Source organism: Nelumbo nucifera, chromosome 1, assembly GCF_055504915.1.
Source record: "Nelumbo nucifera cultivar China Antique chromosome 1, China Antique-T2T, whole genome shotgun sequence".
NCBI lineage: Eukaryota > Viridiplantae > Streptophyta > Magnoliopsida > Proteales > Nelumbonaceae > Nelumbo > Nelumbo nucifera.
In genome coordinates, this window is record NC_142649.1 from 65,939,344 (window position 1) to 65,960,118 (window position 20,775).

General features: G+C 41.5%; 1 protein-coding gene across 1 annotated transcript; it reads left to right on the plus strand.

Moving 5' to 3' along the window:
• The first annotated feature begins 1,426 nt into the window (after window positions 1–1,426).
• Window positions 1,427–8,571, plus strand: LOC104594194 (mitochondrial import inner membrane translocase subunit TIM22-3-like). The gene is made up of 5 exons (XM_010254380.3): window positions 1,427–1,639; window positions 7,494–7,558; window positions 7,684–7,756; window positions 7,867–7,920; window positions 8,071–8,571. The coding sequence occupies exons 1-5, from the start codon at window positions 1,471–1,473 to the stop codon at window positions 8,301–8,303; spliced, it is 594 nt and encodes a 197-aa protein (XP_010252682.1). The 5' UTR covers window positions 1,427–1,470; the 3' UTR covers window positions 8,304–8,571.
• Window positions 8,572–20,775: the final 12,204 nt, after the last annotated feature.

A 20,775-nucleotide genomic window follows, 5' to 3' on the forward strand; every position in this document is an offset into this window, starting at 1 on the left:
ATGGGTAGGGTACGGTATTAGGTTAAACCCAACCCTTCTTGACCCATATATTGTTGGAAAGCATAGAAACTATGTACAAAGTGTTGAGTTTAATAATATTTTGATTATGTGAAAGATAATTGTTAGTTTATGTGTTTTTTACGTGTCTTAATCAAATAATTAGAAAATTTGTGGTTTATTTGTGTTATTTTACTTATTTATTGCTTATGTATGATAATAAATAATAGGAAATTAGATGTGGGTTTTAAACCCAATCCACCCCTAACCTTGAATGTAGGGAGGGTTTTGCATTTTCACGTGCAGAAAGGGTTTGAATTCTCAAAATCCAACTTGCTATGGGTTTTGGGGTCGATATGGGTTGGGAAGTTTAGGAAGACGAATTGGGTCTAGAATTTACAAAATCCTCCCCAAACCCACCCCATTGCCATCCGTAGCCAAGTTAAGCTTTGTGGTCATTAATAGGTGTTTGGCATCTTCATCGTTGCTACAGAGATGTATTCTGAGAAAATGGTGTTGTATGCATGAGGGTCTGTTGCACCATTTTTTCAGAAAACAACTCTTTTTTTTTTTTTTTGCTTGGCATCGATGCTCCCACATAGACTGTTTTTTGGGAAAACAACACTGGTTTTGTTTGATACCAGTGCTGTAGAACCGTTTTTAGTATTAGTCTATATTATCCAACGTCCAAGATGATGCCACATTGATGCCACATCATTTCTTCATTGTAAGCAATGGGCTGTTTTCAGAGAAAACATTAAATTTGGTGTTTCTTTAGACCACACCTTCCCGATTTTCAAGTTGTAGTCTGGAACAATTTTTTATTTTTTTTTCTGAAAAAACAATACCAAATAAGATGCCGTTTTCTAAAACACCACTTCTATTTTTTTTTCCTGATATAACACCTATATAGCGTTATTTTCTCAGAAAACGTTATCGATGCCAAACACCAAACTTACGAACTCCATCCCCTTATTTTGATAAACAAAGGCTATATTTAGATCTGTGAGTTAGGAATGTAATTTGAAAATGGGATTTGTAGGTTGTAGTATCATCCACTTTCTAGTAACAAGGGCTGGTTTGGACTTTGGTCGGGTTTGGGTGAAATTGGTGGGATTTAAAAGAATGTATGGATATACTTTTAGAGGCCATTTTTTATTGGGCACTATAATCTAACTTAAGGAATAGAATGCATTTGTTTTGGCGGGGTAGGATTGGACCCAAACCCAATCAAAATTCAGGTTAGGCTCGAATTTTCTGGCCCAAGTCCAACCCAAAGCTTAAAATCTCAGGCCCAATCCGTGCAATATGCCAATCTTACTCCTCATTAGCCATGTGGCCTCCTTTGTCTTGACATGGAATCGTGGGCCATGTGTTCAGATCGGTCCATGAATCGATCGTGCAAGGTGACAAGAGAGATAAAATGAGAAGCAGAGTAGACTCGAGGGCGGCTATTTTCCATGCGGAGAGAAGATGGCGATGGTGGCTTCCCCGAACCCCGACACGGAGACTGAAATCGACCACAATGATAGCCCTAATCCTTCTGACGGACTAAACCCTCCTGGGACCCCTTTAGTATGCCTTCTGAGGTTCGCCGGAGACTCGGCGGCTGGTGCTTTCATGGGTTCAATCTTCGGCTACGGTTTGTTCCGTCTTCTCTTCTCTTATTAACCAAATTAGTCGTCATCGTCTTACTCTTGAATGAATCTTCTGTTTTCTTTACCTGGGAATAGCCTTCCTTTGTTAATTTGTTTCTTTATTGCGTTTTGAAGTGTTATCCTCTGTCCGCCCCCATAATGAAAACTTTTTTGCGTCATCCATTGGGTTTCCGGATGTTTACTTAGGAAGTATTTTGAGGAAAGAAATCTGTTCCTAGTTTTTAGATTTTAGCGTTAATTACTTTGCACATTCCTGTTCTCTTTAATCTTGTGAAGTTGTAGAATGGGGTAACACTGTTGGGGTTGTTTTGTTTCGCGTTCAGCACTAAGAAAAGATTTAAATGTGTGGCTTCTGTATTACCATTTCTTGGGGGTTAAAAGGCACGGTTTTTTTTTTATCAGTGTTAAAATTCACGATTCAAGGCAGCGAAAAATTGTATTATAAAACTCTTCATGGTTACGTGTTCAGTAACTAATATCACGATTAAGAATATGATCTATTGACCTTGCGACATATTTCAGGTTAGTTTATATGTTCCTAGCTCCCTACCGGTACTAAAATTTGATTTGGAATGTTTACAGTTTAATGGACCTATTAGTGCATTTCCGTTTCTTTACATGTAAAATGAAGGAAAACAAACAATTTACTGAAAATTGCTTAACTATTGAGGCTTGTAGTCCAAGTTAAACTAACACAGGAAAAATTAGGAAGAAATTCGAAGTGTTTTTTTTTGGGAAGGAGGAAGAGAAAAGAAATTCCATTTGGTAAAATGGAATAACATGTGATGGCATAAGAAATTGGGGGTTCAGTAGTTAGAAAACGGAAGAATTAAATAATTCTGGGGTGGTAAGATTTGAATGGGCTTCTAGAGAGGTATGGTGTTCCTATGCGGTATTTTTTTGGAAAGGGGATGATGAAATTTCATTTAGAATTTTTCAGATGTACAAGGTTTGTAGTAGGGGATGGACATAAAATAAGGTTTTGGGAAGATGAGTGTGGAGAGGGAAATCATTATGAACTTTTTCCAAGATTATACAGATTGAGTTCTAGAAATATTAGAGTGAACAAATGCTCTGGAAAGACTGGAAGAGAGGGAAGCAGGTTGAAACTTGAAAGGTGCCCAAGATTTAGGAGGCTGTTGTTTGTAGAGAGTCGGAGAAATTTTTGTGAAGTCCTATTCAACTATGACTAAAAACCTGGGAGAAAGAGATAATGTAAAGAGTGTGAGGCAATCCAGTTCCCTCAAGAGTGTTAACTTTGGCCTGGTTAATAATGATGGATGGCATATTTATGGTAATGATCTGAAGTCAAGAGGTATTCATTTCCATGGTTTTCAAGGCGCCAAGGCTAGGCTAGGCAATGGATCTTTTTAAAGTAAAACCATATATCCTAGGGTAGTTCCCTAGGTTCCATAACCATCTTTCCTTAATAATTATCCATAATTTTCACAAGAGAAGTAAAATTTCATGTTTAAGTTTAGAAAAATCAACATTTTATGAGAAGAAAAAGAAGGAAAGAAAAGTAAAAAAATATAGGAGCTGAACCCCTACTTTTGTTATAGGAAAAGATGAAAAGAAAAGGTGGAAGAAAAAGAAGATGTGGAAGAATAAAATGTGTTGATTAGACAGAATTTTAAGTTTTTCCCTTGCTTATTGCTTCAGGTTTTGAAATCTTTAATGGAGTTGCATTGATTTTCTGTATGCTGTGGGGTGTGGAAGGAAAGAAAATGTGTATCGTCAAAGACAAAATCAGATCGACAAGAAAAATGGTGGCTGGTATATGTTAAGTTGTTGCTGAGTGGGTGTTGTTCAAGATTTTAGAGATTTGAGTATGAATTATTTAGATGAAAGTCCATGGGACAATGCAAGATGAATGTTTGGGATATATATTTTCTGTTATAGGATCCAGGCTAAAATGATATATTTTCCTCTTAAATATCCTTTTCCAAGGGAACCGGTTCCTTTTCTTTGTTTTACATGCAACCAACACAGCCTCAGCGAAAGAGTGGTGCAAAAATTCATAGGGATGCAATTGGCACTTTTTTCTGATAAAAATTCTATTGGAACTTGGAAGGTAATCTGTAAATGTTTATGCCAAAAGTCACATAAGAATTTTAATTTCAGATCACTGAGTCATCTCAGTCGATCAGGCCCATTTCTGCCCAATATGAGGTAAACTCGTTGATTACTGAATTTGATGATTTCCAAATCAATAGAAGTCAAAGAATATACAGTTTCAATTTTAACATCCTGAAGTAACAGATTCTATTTGTCTAAATGATTGAATGAAACACACTCTATTTGATGGGTGTTTAATAGAGAACCAGGGACCATTAGGAGCTGCCAGTGCATTTGGAGTTTCAAATGCAGAGATTTTTGTGATGTTTTTCAACTTGATTGGTGATGATGGTTCCATTCAAGGAAATACTATGTGCTACTCCAGGGTCTTAAACTAATTTTCTAATTGGGATTTGAGTGTATTGAGGAGGTACAGTGAGATCCCCCATCTTCCAGATCTGCTGGATGGATGCCAAATCATTTAGGTAAGGGAGATGGTGGTTCCATTCGAGAAAACAAGATGTAGGTCTTAAGTTAATTTTCTAATTGGGATTTGAGTAAGTTGAGGGGGTACAGGAACCCCAGTCTCCTAGATCTGCCACTGGATGGATGTGAAATCATTTAGGTGGTCCATGGAGATGGTGTTGGAGTTAGAAGCATATTCTAGAATATTTCCTTCCTTGCATATTCTAATTTGTGTTTATAGGATTGGGATCAACCATTAAGTAAAAGGTCCATTAGCTTTAAGTGATGGAAATGGCCCCTGTATAGAAGTCTTAGGCCCCAGAGATGGTAAGACCTCACTGTTGAACCAGGCTTGGGATTCTGGGATGGGCCAGCATCATAGTTACTCTATATTAGGGTTAGGTGGGGGCTATCATGTTGATTGATGTAGCACACCTAGAACCTGAGAACTGTTCCAAGTTTTGTATTGATACATCAGAAAGCATCAATGAGCCTTTTTCAAGACTTAATTTAAATGTTTGTTTTCATAAGATTATTCTCTTCAAGGCTTGGTCCTTGGTTACAATCAATGTTTTTAAAGGCATGGGAGGTGTATGCTAGGAGGTTCACCTCCAAGCAAGGTGCCCCCAAAACACTCTGAGGTGTATGCTAGAGGCTCTGATGCCTCTAAGGCCTCAGGTCCATGAGGTGCACACCTCATACACTTTTTTGCATGGGGCATGCTAGAGGCATATGCCATGCCTCATACAAAAAAGGTAGAAATAGGGGTGGATTTGAGTTGAGCCGAGCCAAATACTTGGCTATTTGAGCTCGGCTCAGCTCGAGCTGGACAACAAGCCAGGTTTTTTTTTCTAAAAAATAAAAACTATACATATAAAATTATTTTTTTATTTTACATACAAAAAATTAAGAATTATAAAAATTATTTATTATATATACATTTATATACTTATATATATATGTATGTATGTATTATATGTAATAAAAAATTCTTTATTTATTATACTAGGCTCACAAGCTGAGCTTCACTGAGCTCAAGCTTGGCTCGATTAGAAAATGAGCACACATTATAAGGCTTGAGCTCGACTCGAAGCTCGGTTTAAACCGAGCTGAGCCGAGCTCGAATAGCTTGTGAGAAGCTCGGCTCTTGGCCACCCCTAGGCAGAAAGCAAGGAAAAATGGAAAGAATGAGAAGGAAAAAAAGAAAAGAAAGAAACAAAAAAAATGGAGATCCTCTTTCCTCCTCCTCCTCTCAAGGAGGCTTATACCTCCTTGCACTTGGGAGGCTTATGCCTCTTACACTCTGAACTATGCCTCACGCCAATGCCTCTGCGTTTTAAAACATTGGTTACAATTTACAACCATCCTCGAGAGACAATTTTAGTAAAGAGGGAATTCTTTTTTGAAAGATGGTGAAAATTCCATTCATAATACTTCCCCAATCCCCATAGGCCCATAGAATACTATAGAGACATTAAGTTATCATCCCATAGAATACTTCTTTTAGAATGAAGAAAATGTTTGAACTTGAGGCCTCAGAAAAGGCTGTTGATGGAGATCCGTTTCAGCAAAACTCTTTCAATCTTAGCACAGAATTTCTCAACAGGGAGGGGTTGATCTTCAAATGTTACCTGCCATTTCTCTCCTTCTAGATGCACCGGTAAGTCACAAAAGGTAACACACATTGCCCAACTTGGTAAGAACTTGCAACCAGTGCACGAGGCTCCTACCAATGCGGGGTCTGGGGAGGGACAGATGTACGCAACCTTACCCCTACACATACAGAGTACAGAGCGACTGTTTCCCAGATTTGGACCCTGGTCACACAGGTTGCAATGGAGCGACCTAACCATTTCGCTAAGTACTTGCAACTGCCAAGAAGAAATCAATGATTCAATATTGGTAGGAGTTGCCCAATTCACAACAAACAACTACATGGAACGGGACCACACCCATGGGGATTTCTTTGAAGGCACCTTCTATTTCCAAATCCACACCCATGGGGATTTCTCAGCCTTCACTTGACTGAAGTTTTAAAACATTGATTTAACTGCATAAATTCTTGATTTATCACAAGGTTGCTAAAAGCGATCTTCAAGAAAGGGTTGAGGCTTGACCTGCTCCAAGGTTTGCAATATAGCTAGTTAAATACTAAGGTGTCCAGGTTCCAATCATTGTCATTTCTCCTTAGGCAGGGGGTCCAAACTATCTGATTTGCATTCTTCTCATAACAATCACAGATACGGGTAGATTTGTCTTGCGCCAGGGCAAAAATAGTAGCACCAATCTTTCCACAAACACGCACACACAAAAAGAAAAAAGAGAAAAAACCTCACCTGAACCTGATTTGAAAGTGACAAACTTGGAAAAAAAACATCCCCGTTGTGCATAATTTCCTTCCACAAGCTGGTGCCATAGGGTTCATTAACAGGGTCTGATTCCCAACCAAGGTCAGCTTCCACATACTTGCATTTGATCAAATTTCCCCATTGCTGATTTTTTCTCAGTACCAAAGCGCTATAACCATTTCGAGAGAAGAGCATTGTTGACCTATTTAAGCGGCCAAATGCCCACTACACCTTGATGCTTAGGCTCTCACACCTTTGCCCACACCACTAGGTGGGTGGTGCTTTTTCTCCTCCTCTTTCCCATTCCACAGGAAATCCCTTCTGAGTTCAATGGAGTTCATGACGGAGGCTGGGGCTCTAAATGGGGACACAGAGCAGGTGAGGAAGTTTGTTGGGGCACTCTGGATGAGGATTATTTTACCTCCCATGGATAGATAACTTTTCTTCCAGCTGGCAAGCTTAAACCTTACATGATCAATTACCGGGTCCCAAATTTGCATTGTAATGAGCTACCAATGGCAGACCTAATAATTTTGAGGGGAGGGAACCCATCCTACAACCCAAGACTGTAGCAAGGTCAACAATATTAGGAACCTCCCCCACCAGAATGAGAGCACTATTCTGAACATCGTCTTTAAGCCAAAAGCGGCCTCAAAACAAATAAGGAGACACCTTGGAAACAGCAAAATATTAACTGCAACGTCTCGAGAAAACTAGAGTCATCAGTAAAGAGGAAATTCTTACTAGTTAATATATTATTAATTAGGAACCAATCGACAGTATACATGGGAAGAAAGGGGAAAAAAATTCTTGGTGAGCCAATTTAGAAAACATTGGTTTTCACTTATTACTTGAAATCAAGCTTTCAACCACAAGTCATGTTTTTTGTTGTTCATAAGGAGTAAGGTCCTGCATTTACTTTGCATTTTTGTTCACTCTTAAGTGCATTATAGGACATCTATTTCAGGTTCAGGATTGCTCAAAAAGAAAGGTTTTAAAGGATCATTTGCAGAGGCCGGATCTTCTGCAAAGGTACTCACTATTATCTTGATTAACATTAGTTGGGTGAATGACATTAGTAGAGGTTATGTTGTCACATTCTAGATTTCTGCAATTATTGCACAGTTTTTTAACTTACCTTCTGTTACATCTATAAGACGTTCGCAATTTTATCAGGAGTTCACAGTTTGGTTATCTGCTTCTTAAAGAAGCTGCGAGGAAAAGATGATGGTATAGTATCAAATGTGGAATTATTTTTCCATTTCACATGAATTCTTCTCTATTGAAAACGTGCTTTTATTTTATCAGCCTACGAAGTCATGTTTTTTTCTCATCTGTAGTTATAAATGCTGGAGTTGCTGGATGTTGCACGGGTCTTGCTCTGAGTTTTCCAGGTTCTTGCACTCTCTTTAGTATAGCATGTTTTCTTTTACAAATAACAAATCTATGTATCAGGTTCTTATTTAAGGTGCCCAGCTAGAAGAAACGCATGCATGGATGTCAGCATTTTCCATGAGCTTTACTTGAGTTGGTCTTTGTGATAGGTGCACCTCAGGCCCTTCTCCAAAATTGTCTGACCTTTGGGGCATTCTCATTCATCATTGAAGGCCTCAATAAGCGGCAGTCAGCACTCGCACACCCGTTATCAATGAGTGACAGAGGACATCCTGATGTTCTGCCTCCATTCACGCTTCCTCTTCCTATTGAATTAAAAGATGGCTTCTTTGCCTTCTGTCAATCCTTGAGGAAGTCCAAGAATGGTGCACGGCCAACCTGACTAATGTAATGCAAGAGTGTATCGACAGTTGTTTGTCATCATTCTCCAGAGTATTGTCTTTTGGGTGCTAGGACATGTAGATTGTAGAGGGAGAGAAGCATTTCTTTCTTCATAAGGTCCATAGTCTGGGTATGTATCCTCAAACTCTTGCTAATCAAGGCACGTATCAGGCTATCAGCAAAAAAACAAAGCACTTGTTAGTGATAGAACATCCATTTTTGTAAATCTACCTCAGCTTCTTCCTATTTAGCTGTAGGAAGGTGGTTCATAGGTGTGTTTCTTTCTTTGGTGTTGCTTGCTTGTATGCTCCGTTTGGCTGCTTAAGAAATCCTTTGATTACAAAAAAAAAAAAAAAGGGAAAGAAAGAAAAAAAAAAAAAAACCTTACAAACAGAAACAGCAATGGTACCAACAGAACCCAAGGAAAATGGACGCAAGATTTTTCAGACTAATATTTAAACTATTATTTCTGCTCTTTTAGAATAAAAACTATATTTTGTCTCCTTATTAGTTTATTTTTTATATTTTGTATGGAAAATAAAGTTCTAAAAGAAGTGATTTTAGCTTAAAAAGTTGCATCCATACATTTTACATCATAAAGGGGGAGAAAAAGAAAGAAAAAATTCGAACCCTTCTCAACTTTCTTGTTACCCGTTAAGGCCTCTTAGACGTTACATCAGAATGTCCTGATGTTTTCTGTTTTACCTCCAAAAAATTTATACATTAGAGCCTTGGAGGTGTGTTTAGCAACCTTAACAATTTTACTTTCGTCAATTTATAAAACCAAAATTGTTCGAATTGACAAAGTCTCATATTCAAATCCCCAAACCTCAAATTTGTCAAAAGATTTTGATTCCCAATTATTCAAGGTTTTAAATTTCGCAAAGACTTCCAATACAATAGTTTCGTATTTTTTTTTGTTCGTATCGAATCGAGACGGGTCTGTATTAGATCGTTTTAGGTATGTATCAGTCAAATTTAATTTCCCTCTTTTTTAAATTTAAATTTAAATTTAATTAATCTCTTTTCTCTCATTAATATCAACTTTAATTAAGTCTTTAAATTTGAGATGTCATTAAATGCTAATATTATTTAATGAAATGCTTATTTGAGTTACTTTTTTATTAATATTTATATAATAAATATTAAGATGAATACAAATTATATTTATTTATTAAAAATTTAGGTATACAATAACTTGTATACATAGTAAATATTATTTAGATCTATATATAATAAATATTAACTAATAAATGGCTTTAAAAAATATTAACTAATAAATATTAGTATATACACACACATACATTTTAGTTCCTATATTATTTTTCAACGGTTACTAATTATATCCTGATACTTTATATAAATCATTAAAGAATTGTTTATATGTTTAAATAAATTAGTTATAATCACTTAAAACTCATTTTTATTGTTCATATTTTTTATGGATTTTTTTATTTTTTATTTTTTAGCGTATCCATGCGTATCTTGATTTTTTGTCTATATCTATGCGTTTTCAAAGCGTATCTTGATACGTCTCTTAAAATTAACTTTCCAATACACCTTGCGTTTCCGATACTTTGACCTTATAATTATTATATTTTTTTGTAGGTTTATACAATGTCTTAAAAGCCAAATTGGAATCGAAACTGTTTTGGCCATCGGTTTTCAAGTTGACGGTTTGACTGTTTTGTTCAAATGGATAGACAAAAAAAAAATAAAAATGGTCAAAACTGTTGAACAGGTCGATGGTTTGACCACCCAAGTCAATGGGTTGTTGACCAATTCAATGGTTTTTGGCCAGGGACCGGATTTGAGGTAAAACGGAACCAATTAGTTGCCTGAATGGTTTATGGGCTGAACGGTCTGACCGTCCTTGCCAATGGCGGTTTAAAACCTTGGGTTTATAATTCCAGAACTGATTTCAATCTGTGGGTCTTATGATCACTTTGCTTTGATTGTCATAAAAAAAAAAAAACAGAAAAGAAAATCACTTAGCGTTGCTTATCTAATGTATATGACCTGCTTAAGAAGAAAAATTACTTTAGGCTAAAGAATGCAGTGATGCTTTCTTCAGGTGATTCAATTTTATGATTTATGAGTGGTCATTTCTGAAATCAGGGTGGTGATTACCACCGAAATTATCATAGACTAATTTAAGAGTCTAGCTGTGGCCACATTCCAACGATGATGGAGAAGGTTTCCTTGTTAATGTAAAAATAAATTTACTTCTGGTGGATCCCACTCTCTTATTCTCTTCTTTATTACAATTCAAACTCCAATATTTTCACCCTGTTGCTTCCTTGTCAGAGTTTTAAATGCAGAGTTTTGAATTGCACTGAAAATGTAGAAAAAATATTCAAAATGTCAAAAACCCATAATCTATACATCAATGCTCGCTCCGAATTGGTATCAATTCCGAGCTGATACTTACCCCAATTGTACTTTGGGATAGAAGGTCAACTACGTGGAAAGGAGAAGGGAGTTGAGAAAGAAAAGCAGGTTAGGTGGTGCAAATGAAACATCAAGATTGCCATGATATTTGTGGTACAAATAAATACAATATGAGAGATAAGTGGATTGGAGAGTGTGAGGCATTGAGCCGCATTAGGCGTGTGCTTTTGGCCCAGAAACTGTGTAGCAAACCTCTTCTGTTTCACCTTTATTTATTTTTATTTTTTGTAAAAAATTATTGATTTGGTGAACGATTCATCGACCCTGGTGGTTAAACCATCAATCCATTCAACTTGAACAATAGTTTTTATTTTATTTTTAAATTACAACAAAACAAATCGAATGATTGAACCACTGACGCAGAAAGGCGATTCCGGTTCTAAAACATTGGTTCGTAGAAGATGAGATGTGACAACAAATTAGGACAGAATTTTAGCAGGTCAATAACAACTCGGTGCCTACAACCAATAAATAGAGGATTCCTCTAGTCTTGTAATACAGGCGTTTACAAATTAGAAGGTGACTCTTTCAAGCTCTGAACAATAAAAATTAAAGTCAAAAAATCTCACCAACCTAAAACCGACATTTGATGCAGTGTGTCATACACGCTTCGGAAGTTCTCTAATGCCTGACTGACATGCCTGGCCCCACTTAATAGAGCAGTGTGTGGGTCCACAAAATTTTAAAACCGATTGATCATAATTAGAATGAACTCAAGTCCACGTATGCAAGACCCATTATTAACATTAATAATCTGCTGCTTGTCAAGACTCAAGACTCAAGACTCAAGACTCGATCAAAATCTGGAAAATTATTTGTGGAGTCGAAAAGCTCCGACTCCAAACAGTTGAAATATTCTTATGTTAATAGTGGTGTATTGCGGGCACTGTCATCAGCCAGAGACACATCTACAGGATTTCTGCCCACTCATCCGTCTCTTCTTTCAACTGTCTGTAGTCTTGGCTCATCGATGAGCTTACGCTTACGCACAGCTGATCTCAGAAGGACGTGTGAGCTGAGGACTGCATTTTTTGTTTTGGAACCAAGGAAATAGATCAATTGATTGATTTCTCGCTCGCTCAGTTATCAATCTCTTTGCTGACCAAAATTAGCTTTGTATATGCGGCAATTCTGGAAGCAAATTAAGCATTAATTTTGACAGTAGTTCCAATTACTTTAATTTAATAGAAAACACAGCGTGAGTTAGGGAAGATAGGAATTAGGAGGTCGGGAGCCCTCTGCCTGGCTCTATGTATTCTACAGTTCAAATTGTGTACCTGTGAGTCTAGAAACTCAAAAAATTATCTGTACCCAAATTTTGAGGGGTAAAGAAAAAAGATTTTTTTTTTTTTAATTAGGAGTTCCTATAAAGATTTTAAGATTTTATAGGAACTCATAATATTTACAAAGTACACAATTCTAGGGATCCCAGTAGGGTAATCATTTAATACAAAAAAAAAAAAAAAATTGTGAGTGAGTTTTGGCCTTCTGGGATACTTTATGAACCGAGATATTAAAGTTCCTGTTTACAAACTGAAAATTAACATTAGAGTTCATATCTGAAATTAAATTCCTGGTTCTCATCAAAAGCCAATGGCATGATTAGGGAAGATCAGTATTTTTCTTTAAGGCTAGCACTATCTGTTGAGCATTTGAATATATGCAAATTTCCTCATGATTCCAACTTTGAAGCTCTACCAAAGCTTCCATAGTCGCAAACATTCAGCTTGGTCAATAGAGGTAAGTTGTGAAGTTTGGCCTCCAATAGTCTTTAGGCAGGTTAAATTTCTAGATAGCATAATAATGCCAAAACTGAATAGAGAGTCAGAAATTTTCCCTCCATCAATAAATATAATTAGATCAGTAGCATTGGAAATGGATAACTGTATTCTATGAGTCTCAGAGAAAATATTAGTGAAATAGGTTCATGCAATAAATCCATGGAATGTTAGAAATGTTTGGTTGACAATATTAGTAATTGTTTGAGGTAAAAGTTGCCTATTTCTAAAGCATTTTTAATTTCTACCGTACCATATGTAATAACAGGCAATAGTTATCCACCCTAAGATTCTCAAAAGAAGTTAATTATCAGAAATTTGGTTATATAAATTGTTTATACATGAAGTCCAAGATCCTTGAAATATGTTATGCAACCGTAAGTTCTAAGGAGTGGAAAAGGGTGAAATGTAATTTTTTGTTTATTTTTGTTTTAGAATTAGACTTTGCCCAATTTGTTTTTGAGAATTTAAATATGAACTAAAATAAAGTTACATTCACTTTAAATGAAAGAGATTAATGAAGTTATGATGAGGGTTATAAGAAAGAACTGAGGTGGGAATATGGTAGTGAAAATTTTGCATCACGAAAAAGAATGACACAATAAAAATTTGCAAAGTGGGTGCAAATTTTGCTCCCGATCAAGATTTGCAATTTGTTTGAGTTATGGTTGACCTGGCCTCGGGTGCCACGTGGCACCTCCGTGGCCATCTTATCTCTTCGACCATGTCGGCACCACGTAGGATGGATAAGCGTGACCAAGAAGAGGAGCCCCATACGGATAAGGATGACAGCTCCGTCGGGGACTAGGATTTATCCCGAAGACCTCGGCGGACAACCTCAGAAGACTCATCCGAATAGGACACGAATATTCGGCTATAAATAGGCAACCTATGCGCAGCTTCATCCTTCCACCTTGACTTCGCCAATTGGCAGGACTGTGATCATGGTTCGGGACACCTCGGATAGGACAACATTAGATTGGTGCCGTCTATGGGAAACATACGAAAAAGTCATTCCCAAAACCCTCTTCGCACAATCAAGAACCATGCCAAGAAACACATCTGACCGCTCTGTAGCCCGATCCCCATCTCAGGGATCTCGTTCTCACCGCAGCTCTCCACCTCATAAGCCCCAGTAACAGGCCACGATCGACCCCACATAGTTCCAGGCAATGCAGAAGAAGGTCGACCAAATTCTCACCATGATGCAGACGTTGGGACAACCAGCACAAGCCCCTCAGGCTGCTCCCCCTGCCATCCAAGCACTTACCTCGGTTGATCCTTGCCCCGAGGACCCAAAAAAGCGCCACTCGGATAGGTATAGGGCTCGACCTGATCAAGAAAGACAATCTTCAAGAAGGCTGGACTCCCCAGTCCGATCTTGCACACACGACGACCACAACAGATCACACTGATCTACTAGAGTTTGGGAAAGAATGGCTCGGCCAACGTCCACCGCAGCAACCGATCTCCATCACCGAATCTAGCACCGTCAGAGATCAGCCCGTAATGCCAAAAGGAGAAAGGTCCATGTGTGCAGCCCCAAACAATACAGATACAGAGATCAAGGAGCTAACAGAACGCTTGGCTGAATTGAAACGCGACCAAGCTGACAGAAGCACGACTCCTCCCACGACCCGGCTCACAAAAACTCTTAACCAGCTCACCAAGGAGTCAGTCTTCATCCAGGGAATCGTAGATGAATTCCCTCTGGCCGACTGGCGACCTCCATAGTTTGAGAAGTACGATGAAGCTACAGACCCCAATGACCATATAGAAGGATTCAAAGCCCTAATGATGCTACGCGGCTCATCTAAGGGGTTGATGTGCAAAGCCTTCCTCACCACCCTCAAAGGAGTTGCCCGGACATGGTATGCTTCCCTTCCCCCGCGTTCCATCTCTTCTTGGGAGCAGTTGGAGAGCCAATTCCTAGCGCAGTTCACAGCCAGCCAGCGACATTGGAAGACTTCGGCCAACCTCATGCAGGTGTGGCAGAGGAAGGGATAAACCCTTAGATAGTACTTGGCAAGGTTCAATGTCGAGGCCCTACAAGATCACACCCTGAACCAAGTCGTAGCTATCACAATCATCATGAACGGCCTACGTTCCTCTGCTTTCAGCTTTGCACTGATGAAACACGCCCAAAAGTACATGAACACCGAAGAAGCGCAAGCACAACTGAAGAGCGAGGAGGAGCAACATGACCGAAAGAAAAGAGACCACAATGAGCGCAGGCTGAAACAAGAAAGCTAGAGATAGGACCGAAGATCCGACTGAATGGCAAGGACCCCACCACCAACGTACAGGAACTTCACACCCTGATGCACCTCGGTTCAAGATATTGATGCAGATTTGCAACCAAAGCTTTATTAGATGGCCCGAGAAGATGAAGTCACAGAACAACAAGAGAAGCCAAGACAAGTACTATGACTTCCACCATGACCACGACCATGAGACGGACAATTGTCACGATTTGCGCCACCACATCAAAGACATCGTCAGACGCGAGTACCTTGGTGGGTTTGTGGACATCAAAGAGCATAAACCAAAGGAGGAAGCACATTGGCCTGACGGATTCCAACCCGAGCTCCCCTGGCTGGAATCATCGCAGTGATTTCTGGCAGAATGGCATCTAGCGGTGATAGTAGCCCAGCTCGCAAGGCATATGCATGGCTACACCAAGTCAAAGACAGGGAACATAAGAGATGGCGACAGGACGATTAGATCACCTTCACCGAGGACGATCTCAAGGGGATTCAAACCCTGCACGACGATGCCGTCGTCATAACCACCAAAGTGGCTAACTTCGAAGTCTGTCACATCTTGGTGGACACTGGAAGCTCCGTAGACATACTCTTCGAGGAAGCCTTTGAACAGCTCGACATCAATAAGGACTGCCTCACCTTGATCAACGCCCCCTGGTTGGTTTTTCTAGAGACTCCCTCATGCCGCAAGGAAAGATCACATGCCCCTACTGGTTGGAGATGGCAACATCACCCAAATAGCGATGGTCGACTTCATCGTTGTTCGAGTCCTCTCCCCGTACAACACCATCCTCGGATGGGCCGACCTTCAATGCTCTTCGGGCCTTGGTTTCCATATATCATCTAGCGGTCAAATTTTTGACCCCATATAGAGTAGGCATTGCCCGCGGAAACTAGAAGACCGCACGACAATGCTATCTGACGGCTTGCCAAGGAAGACCTCATGCTACTGAGACCCTTAGCACGGAGAATATGGACCTGAGGACACAATGCAGCCAACCTGTCGAAGATCTCATCAAGGTGCATCTCTCCGACAAAGACCCCGAGAAGATGATCCAGGTTGTGTCCCTTCTAGAAGATCATTTTCGGGAATACATCATTCAATTTCCGAAGGACAATGCCGACATGTTTGCTTGGTCAGTGGCAGACATGTTGGGGATTGACCCCAAGGTCATCACCCACCACCTCAACACCGACCTGCACTACCGACCCATCAGGTAGAAGAAGAGAAGCTTCGCCTCTGAATGGTGGCAGGTGATCAATGAAGAGGTGCAGAAGTTGCTCGATGCCAGTTTCATCCAAAAAGTGGAATACCTAGACTAGTTGGCGAACGTAGTGATGGTCAAGAAGGCCAATGGGAAGTGGCGAATCTGCTTTGACTTCACCGATCTGAACAAGGTTTGTCCAAAAGATAGCTTTCCCCTGTCGAGGATTGACCAACTCGTCAACGCAATAGCAGGGCAGGAACTCCTGGGCTTCATGGACGCATTCTCGGGCTACAACCAAATCCAGATGCATCCAGACAACCAGGAGAAGACCATCTTCATCATTGACCGAGGACTATACTGCTACAAGTGATGCCCTTCGGTCTAAAGAACGCCAGCACTACCTATCAGTGGCTGGTGAACCAGGTTTTCAAGGACCATCTCAGCTGTAACGTGGAGGCGTACGTGGATGATATGCTCGTAAAAAGCAAGAAGGTCAAGCAACCGTTAGTCGATCTCAAAGAAGTCTTCGGCACCCTCAGGAAATATTGTATGAAGCTAAACCCAACGAAATGTGCGTTCGGGGTTGGCTCCGGCAAATTCTTGGGGTTCATGGTCATACAGAGAGGGATCGAAGCCAGTCTAGAGGAGATCAAGACCATCCTTGACATGTAGTCACCTCGGACCTACAAAGAAGTGCAGTGCTTCACTGGGCGAGTAGCCGCCCTCAACAAGTTTATGTCAAAGTCCGTAGACTAGTGCCTGCCCTTCTTCAAGGCCCCAAAAAAGATGAAAGACTTACAATGGACCGAAGATTGTGAATGGTCGTTTTAGGAGTTGAAGACGTACCTGAGATAAAGAGGTACTTGAAAAAGATGAAAGACTTTTTTGGAAAAGGTCGCCCTGGCCCTAGTCACCTCGGCAAGAAATCTCATGCCATACTTCCAAGCCCATAGCGTTCGGGTACTTACTGACTTGCCTCTCAAACAAGTTTTGCAAAGGCCGGAAGCATCTGTCCACCTAGTCAAATGGAGCGTGGAAGTGAGTGAATTCGACATTGACTACGTGCCTTGGTCTTCCATCAAAGTCCAAGCCTTGGCCGACTTCCTGGCCGAATGCACCTTCTCGGCACAAGACCTAGTTGCAACACTGCCAATCTAGACTCTTCATGTGGACGGTTCACCAACCAACAAGGCAGCAGAGCCGTGCTCATTCTCCTTCACCCGAACAACAATGTATTAGAGCATGCCATCCGGTTCAAATTCAAAGCATCAAATAATGAAGTTGTGTATGAAGCTCTGGTCGCCGGACTTTAGCTTGCCCTAGACCTCAATGCTCAGTGAGTCGAATCCTTTAGTGATTCCCAATTGGTGGTCAACCAAATCCTCGGCCACTTCAGAGCAAGGACACAGACAATGGAAAGTCACCTACAAAGGGTACAAGAGCTTGTCCAACGGCTAGAACACTTCACTATTAAGCAAATTCCCCGAGCCGAGAACATACGAGCCGGCGCACTCTCAAAGCTGGCTAGCTCGCCATGCACGGACCTCAACCCAACAGTCTAGATGGATACCCTTACACATCTCATTATCTCAAAGACAATCCTACTCATCCTCCCCGTTTTTCTAGAACCGTTGTGGATGGACCCCATAGTTTAGTATCCACAGGACGGTACATTGCTAGCCGACTGAACCAAAGCAAAAAGGCTTGTACACAGGTCAACCCGGTATTGCCTCATCCAAGGATAGCTCTATCGCCGATCACACACTCTCCCCTACCTAAGGTGTCTCCCCCTAGCCGAGATTGACTATGTCCTTAGGGAGATACACGAAGGTATCTGTAGAGATCACCCCGACGCTCGAACCTTGGCTCACAAGGCACTTCGGCAAGGTTACTTCTGGCCAACCATGAAGTAGGATGCAACCCAGCTCGTTAGGAAGTGTGACCGCTACCAGAGGCACTCCAACCTTCCCCATCAGCCAGCAGCTCTTTTGACGCCCATCACAAGTTTGTGGCCCTTCGCCTAGTGGGGAATGGGCATCCTTGGACCTTTCCCTATCGCGGTCGGGCAAAAGAAGTTCTTTCTCGTCGTAGTGGATTACTTCACGAAATGGGTGGAATTCGAAGACTTGGCATGCATAACTGCACAGAATGCTCGAAATGTCTTCAGACAAAGCATAGCTTGCCAGTTCGGCATCCCCCGAGTCCTCATCACCGGCAATGTCTCCCAGTTCACCAATTGGAAGTTTGAAGCCTTTTATGCTGAGTTGAAGATAGATCACCGGACTACAGCCATTCACCATTCACTGACCACAAAGCAATGGACAGTCTGAAGTGACCAACCAAACCCTACTCCACGGCCTGAAGACCAGACTCGACAAGGCCAAGGGAAGGTGGGTCAAAGACCTATTGAGCATTCTCTGGGTGTACAAGACCGCACCACGGACAGCTATTGAAGAGACGTTGTACAACCTAGCATAGGGGGCTGAAGCAATGATCCCCATAGAAATAGGCTCCCCAACTCTCCGGACCGAGCTCTACGACGATTAGCAGAACAATGAGAACCTTCGCACAAAACTCGACTTGGTGGAAGAAGCACGCGACTGAGCATACCTCAGAATGGCAACACAGCATCACCAGGTGGCTAAGTATTACGATTCCAAAGTCTGAAGAAGAGGGTTCAAGACAGATGACCTCATCCTTCCCAAAGTCACAGTACCTGCTCCAAGAAAAGGACAGCTCAGACCGAATTGGGAAGGACCATATAGAGTGACCAAAATCCACGGGCCTAGGACCTACAGGTTGGAAGGGTTCGTTGGGAAGCCTGTTCCGAGGAGCTGGAATACGAGAAATTTGAGAATGTACTAACAGTAGTTTGGATCAATAAAGTTGACTATTTTTCATCCAACTGGCTAGCACACACCATCCAGTCGTACTCTAATGGCTGAGGCACTTGCGCACTATACACACTTGTCACTACACACACCCTCACACTTTGGCAATGTGTAGCCAACCTAGGACAACCAAGAAGACTCGACCGACGTCCAACGATCAAAGCCCGAAGTGGGAACGACAGCCCCACCTCTAAAGGCAAGAGGGCGGCTGTCGAACTCTGCTCACCAAACTGACAAACCGTCAGAGCAGAGCCAACCGAGGAACACTATTTGCCCAAAAAGAGAGTAAAGCTCCCCAAGACCAAACACCACCGAGCATCCCCAAGACGATGAGAGCTTGGAAGCACCTCAACCAACACGAAGCCAAAGACTCGAAACCCAACATCTCGGTTACCTGAGATCTTGGCTAGTTGAAGACCGAGGCCCACAATCAATTCACTTGCTAAGTTCAAAAAAAAAAAGAAGAAAAGAAAGGAGATGCAAAGCGTGGGACCAAATATTCCACTTCATTTATAGCTAAAGATAATTTCAGGTGAGAAGGCTCGACATACCAAGCCACATACCTCACAACAAAAAAAAGAAGAAAAAAGAAAAGAACAAGAACTGAACTGAACAAGCAACAACAAAGGGCAGAGCACTTCAATCTTCAGCCAGATGCTCATCGGCTTGCTTGGGGACCTTGGTGGCAATGCTTTCCTCACTAGGCATTGGGGAACCGAACGGGTCCAGACCCTTCACGACTTCGACTACCTCGGGGAAGCGACACACAGTCCTTTGCCGGCAAAAGTTGAACCCCTCCTCCCAGGAGCGAGTGGCGAAGTCATCTAAGTCAATCTGGTAGGCCTCCGAGGCCTTATACTTGATGACCCCTTCTTCCTCTGCTTGGGTTATCTTCTACTTGGCCTCCACTAACTCCTTCCTTAGCGTGTCTCATGCCTCCTTCAACTCGGTGACATGGCCCTTCAGTTTGCGGATAGTGTCATTCTGCTCCTCTATGTCGCGCCTCAACTCGGATAGCTCAGTCTCCAACTCAGTAATTTGAGACTTCGATTGCTTAGCCACGGCTTCCCGCACTTCGTAAAGGCACTGCAGTGTTCGGTGACGGTCGACAAGGCTGACGACCGAGCAAGCGTTCTGCAGGAAAAATCAACCGTCAGCACAAGAATAGTAGTTAACCAAAGAAAATAGCCTAAGGAATAAGACTTACTGCCGCTGCTTGACGAAGAGCTGCACTTTCCAAGTAACTGCTGGTTAGGCCTTTGATCTCCTACCTGATGACGGGCATCATCGGACCCCAGACAAGCTGCACGGGGACCCCCTCCGTCTCAAACTCGTCCCCTGTCTAGACTCTCCACTACGACATGTAGAAGCATGTCGAGCCCTCCTCCGCACCATTCTCCAGTATGCTCTCCCTCGGTGGCAACGAGTGTTCAAACTGTGTCCCCTTCTCTAGGTTGACCACCACTACTTTTTCTGGAAGCCTTAGCCTCTTCGACTGTCAAGGCATGTGCTCCGCCAACCTCAACTGCGGCTCTACGACCCGTGATTGTGCCCCCGGGGCCCTACCTGGACCGCGCCTCTCTACCACGACCCTCATATGTCGAGCCATTCTTCGGTGCTAGACATTTCAATACTTGCACAAGACAACATAAAATTAGTCACCAAGTAAAGAGTTCGGAAAGAAAATAGAAGAGCTCGGTATAATATGCAAACCGGCTATCTCATTCATCAACTCAGCGTGGATCAACATTGAGAACGGTGTGCACTCCATCACGTTTATCCCCTCTATCTGCCTAATAGATGCCTTTTCTTCCTCAATAAGTTCAGCCGTGGATGGCGCCTTTGAGGGGATGAGAGATCCATCATATGGATAGCCGAACC

Coding starts and splice junctions, on each gene's coding strand:
- LOC104594194 (XM_010254380.3), top strand. CDS start 1,471: ATGGCGATGGTGGCTTCCCCGAACCCCGACACGGAGACTGAAATCGAC. Junction 7,559..7,683: donor AGGCCGGATCTTCTGCAAAG/GTACTCACTATT, acceptor TACATCTATAAG/ACGTTCGCAATTTTATCAGG. Junction 7,757..7,866: donor GCTGCGAGGAAAAGATGATG/GTATAGTATCAA, acceptor TCTCATCTGTAG/TTATAAATGCTGGAGTTGCT.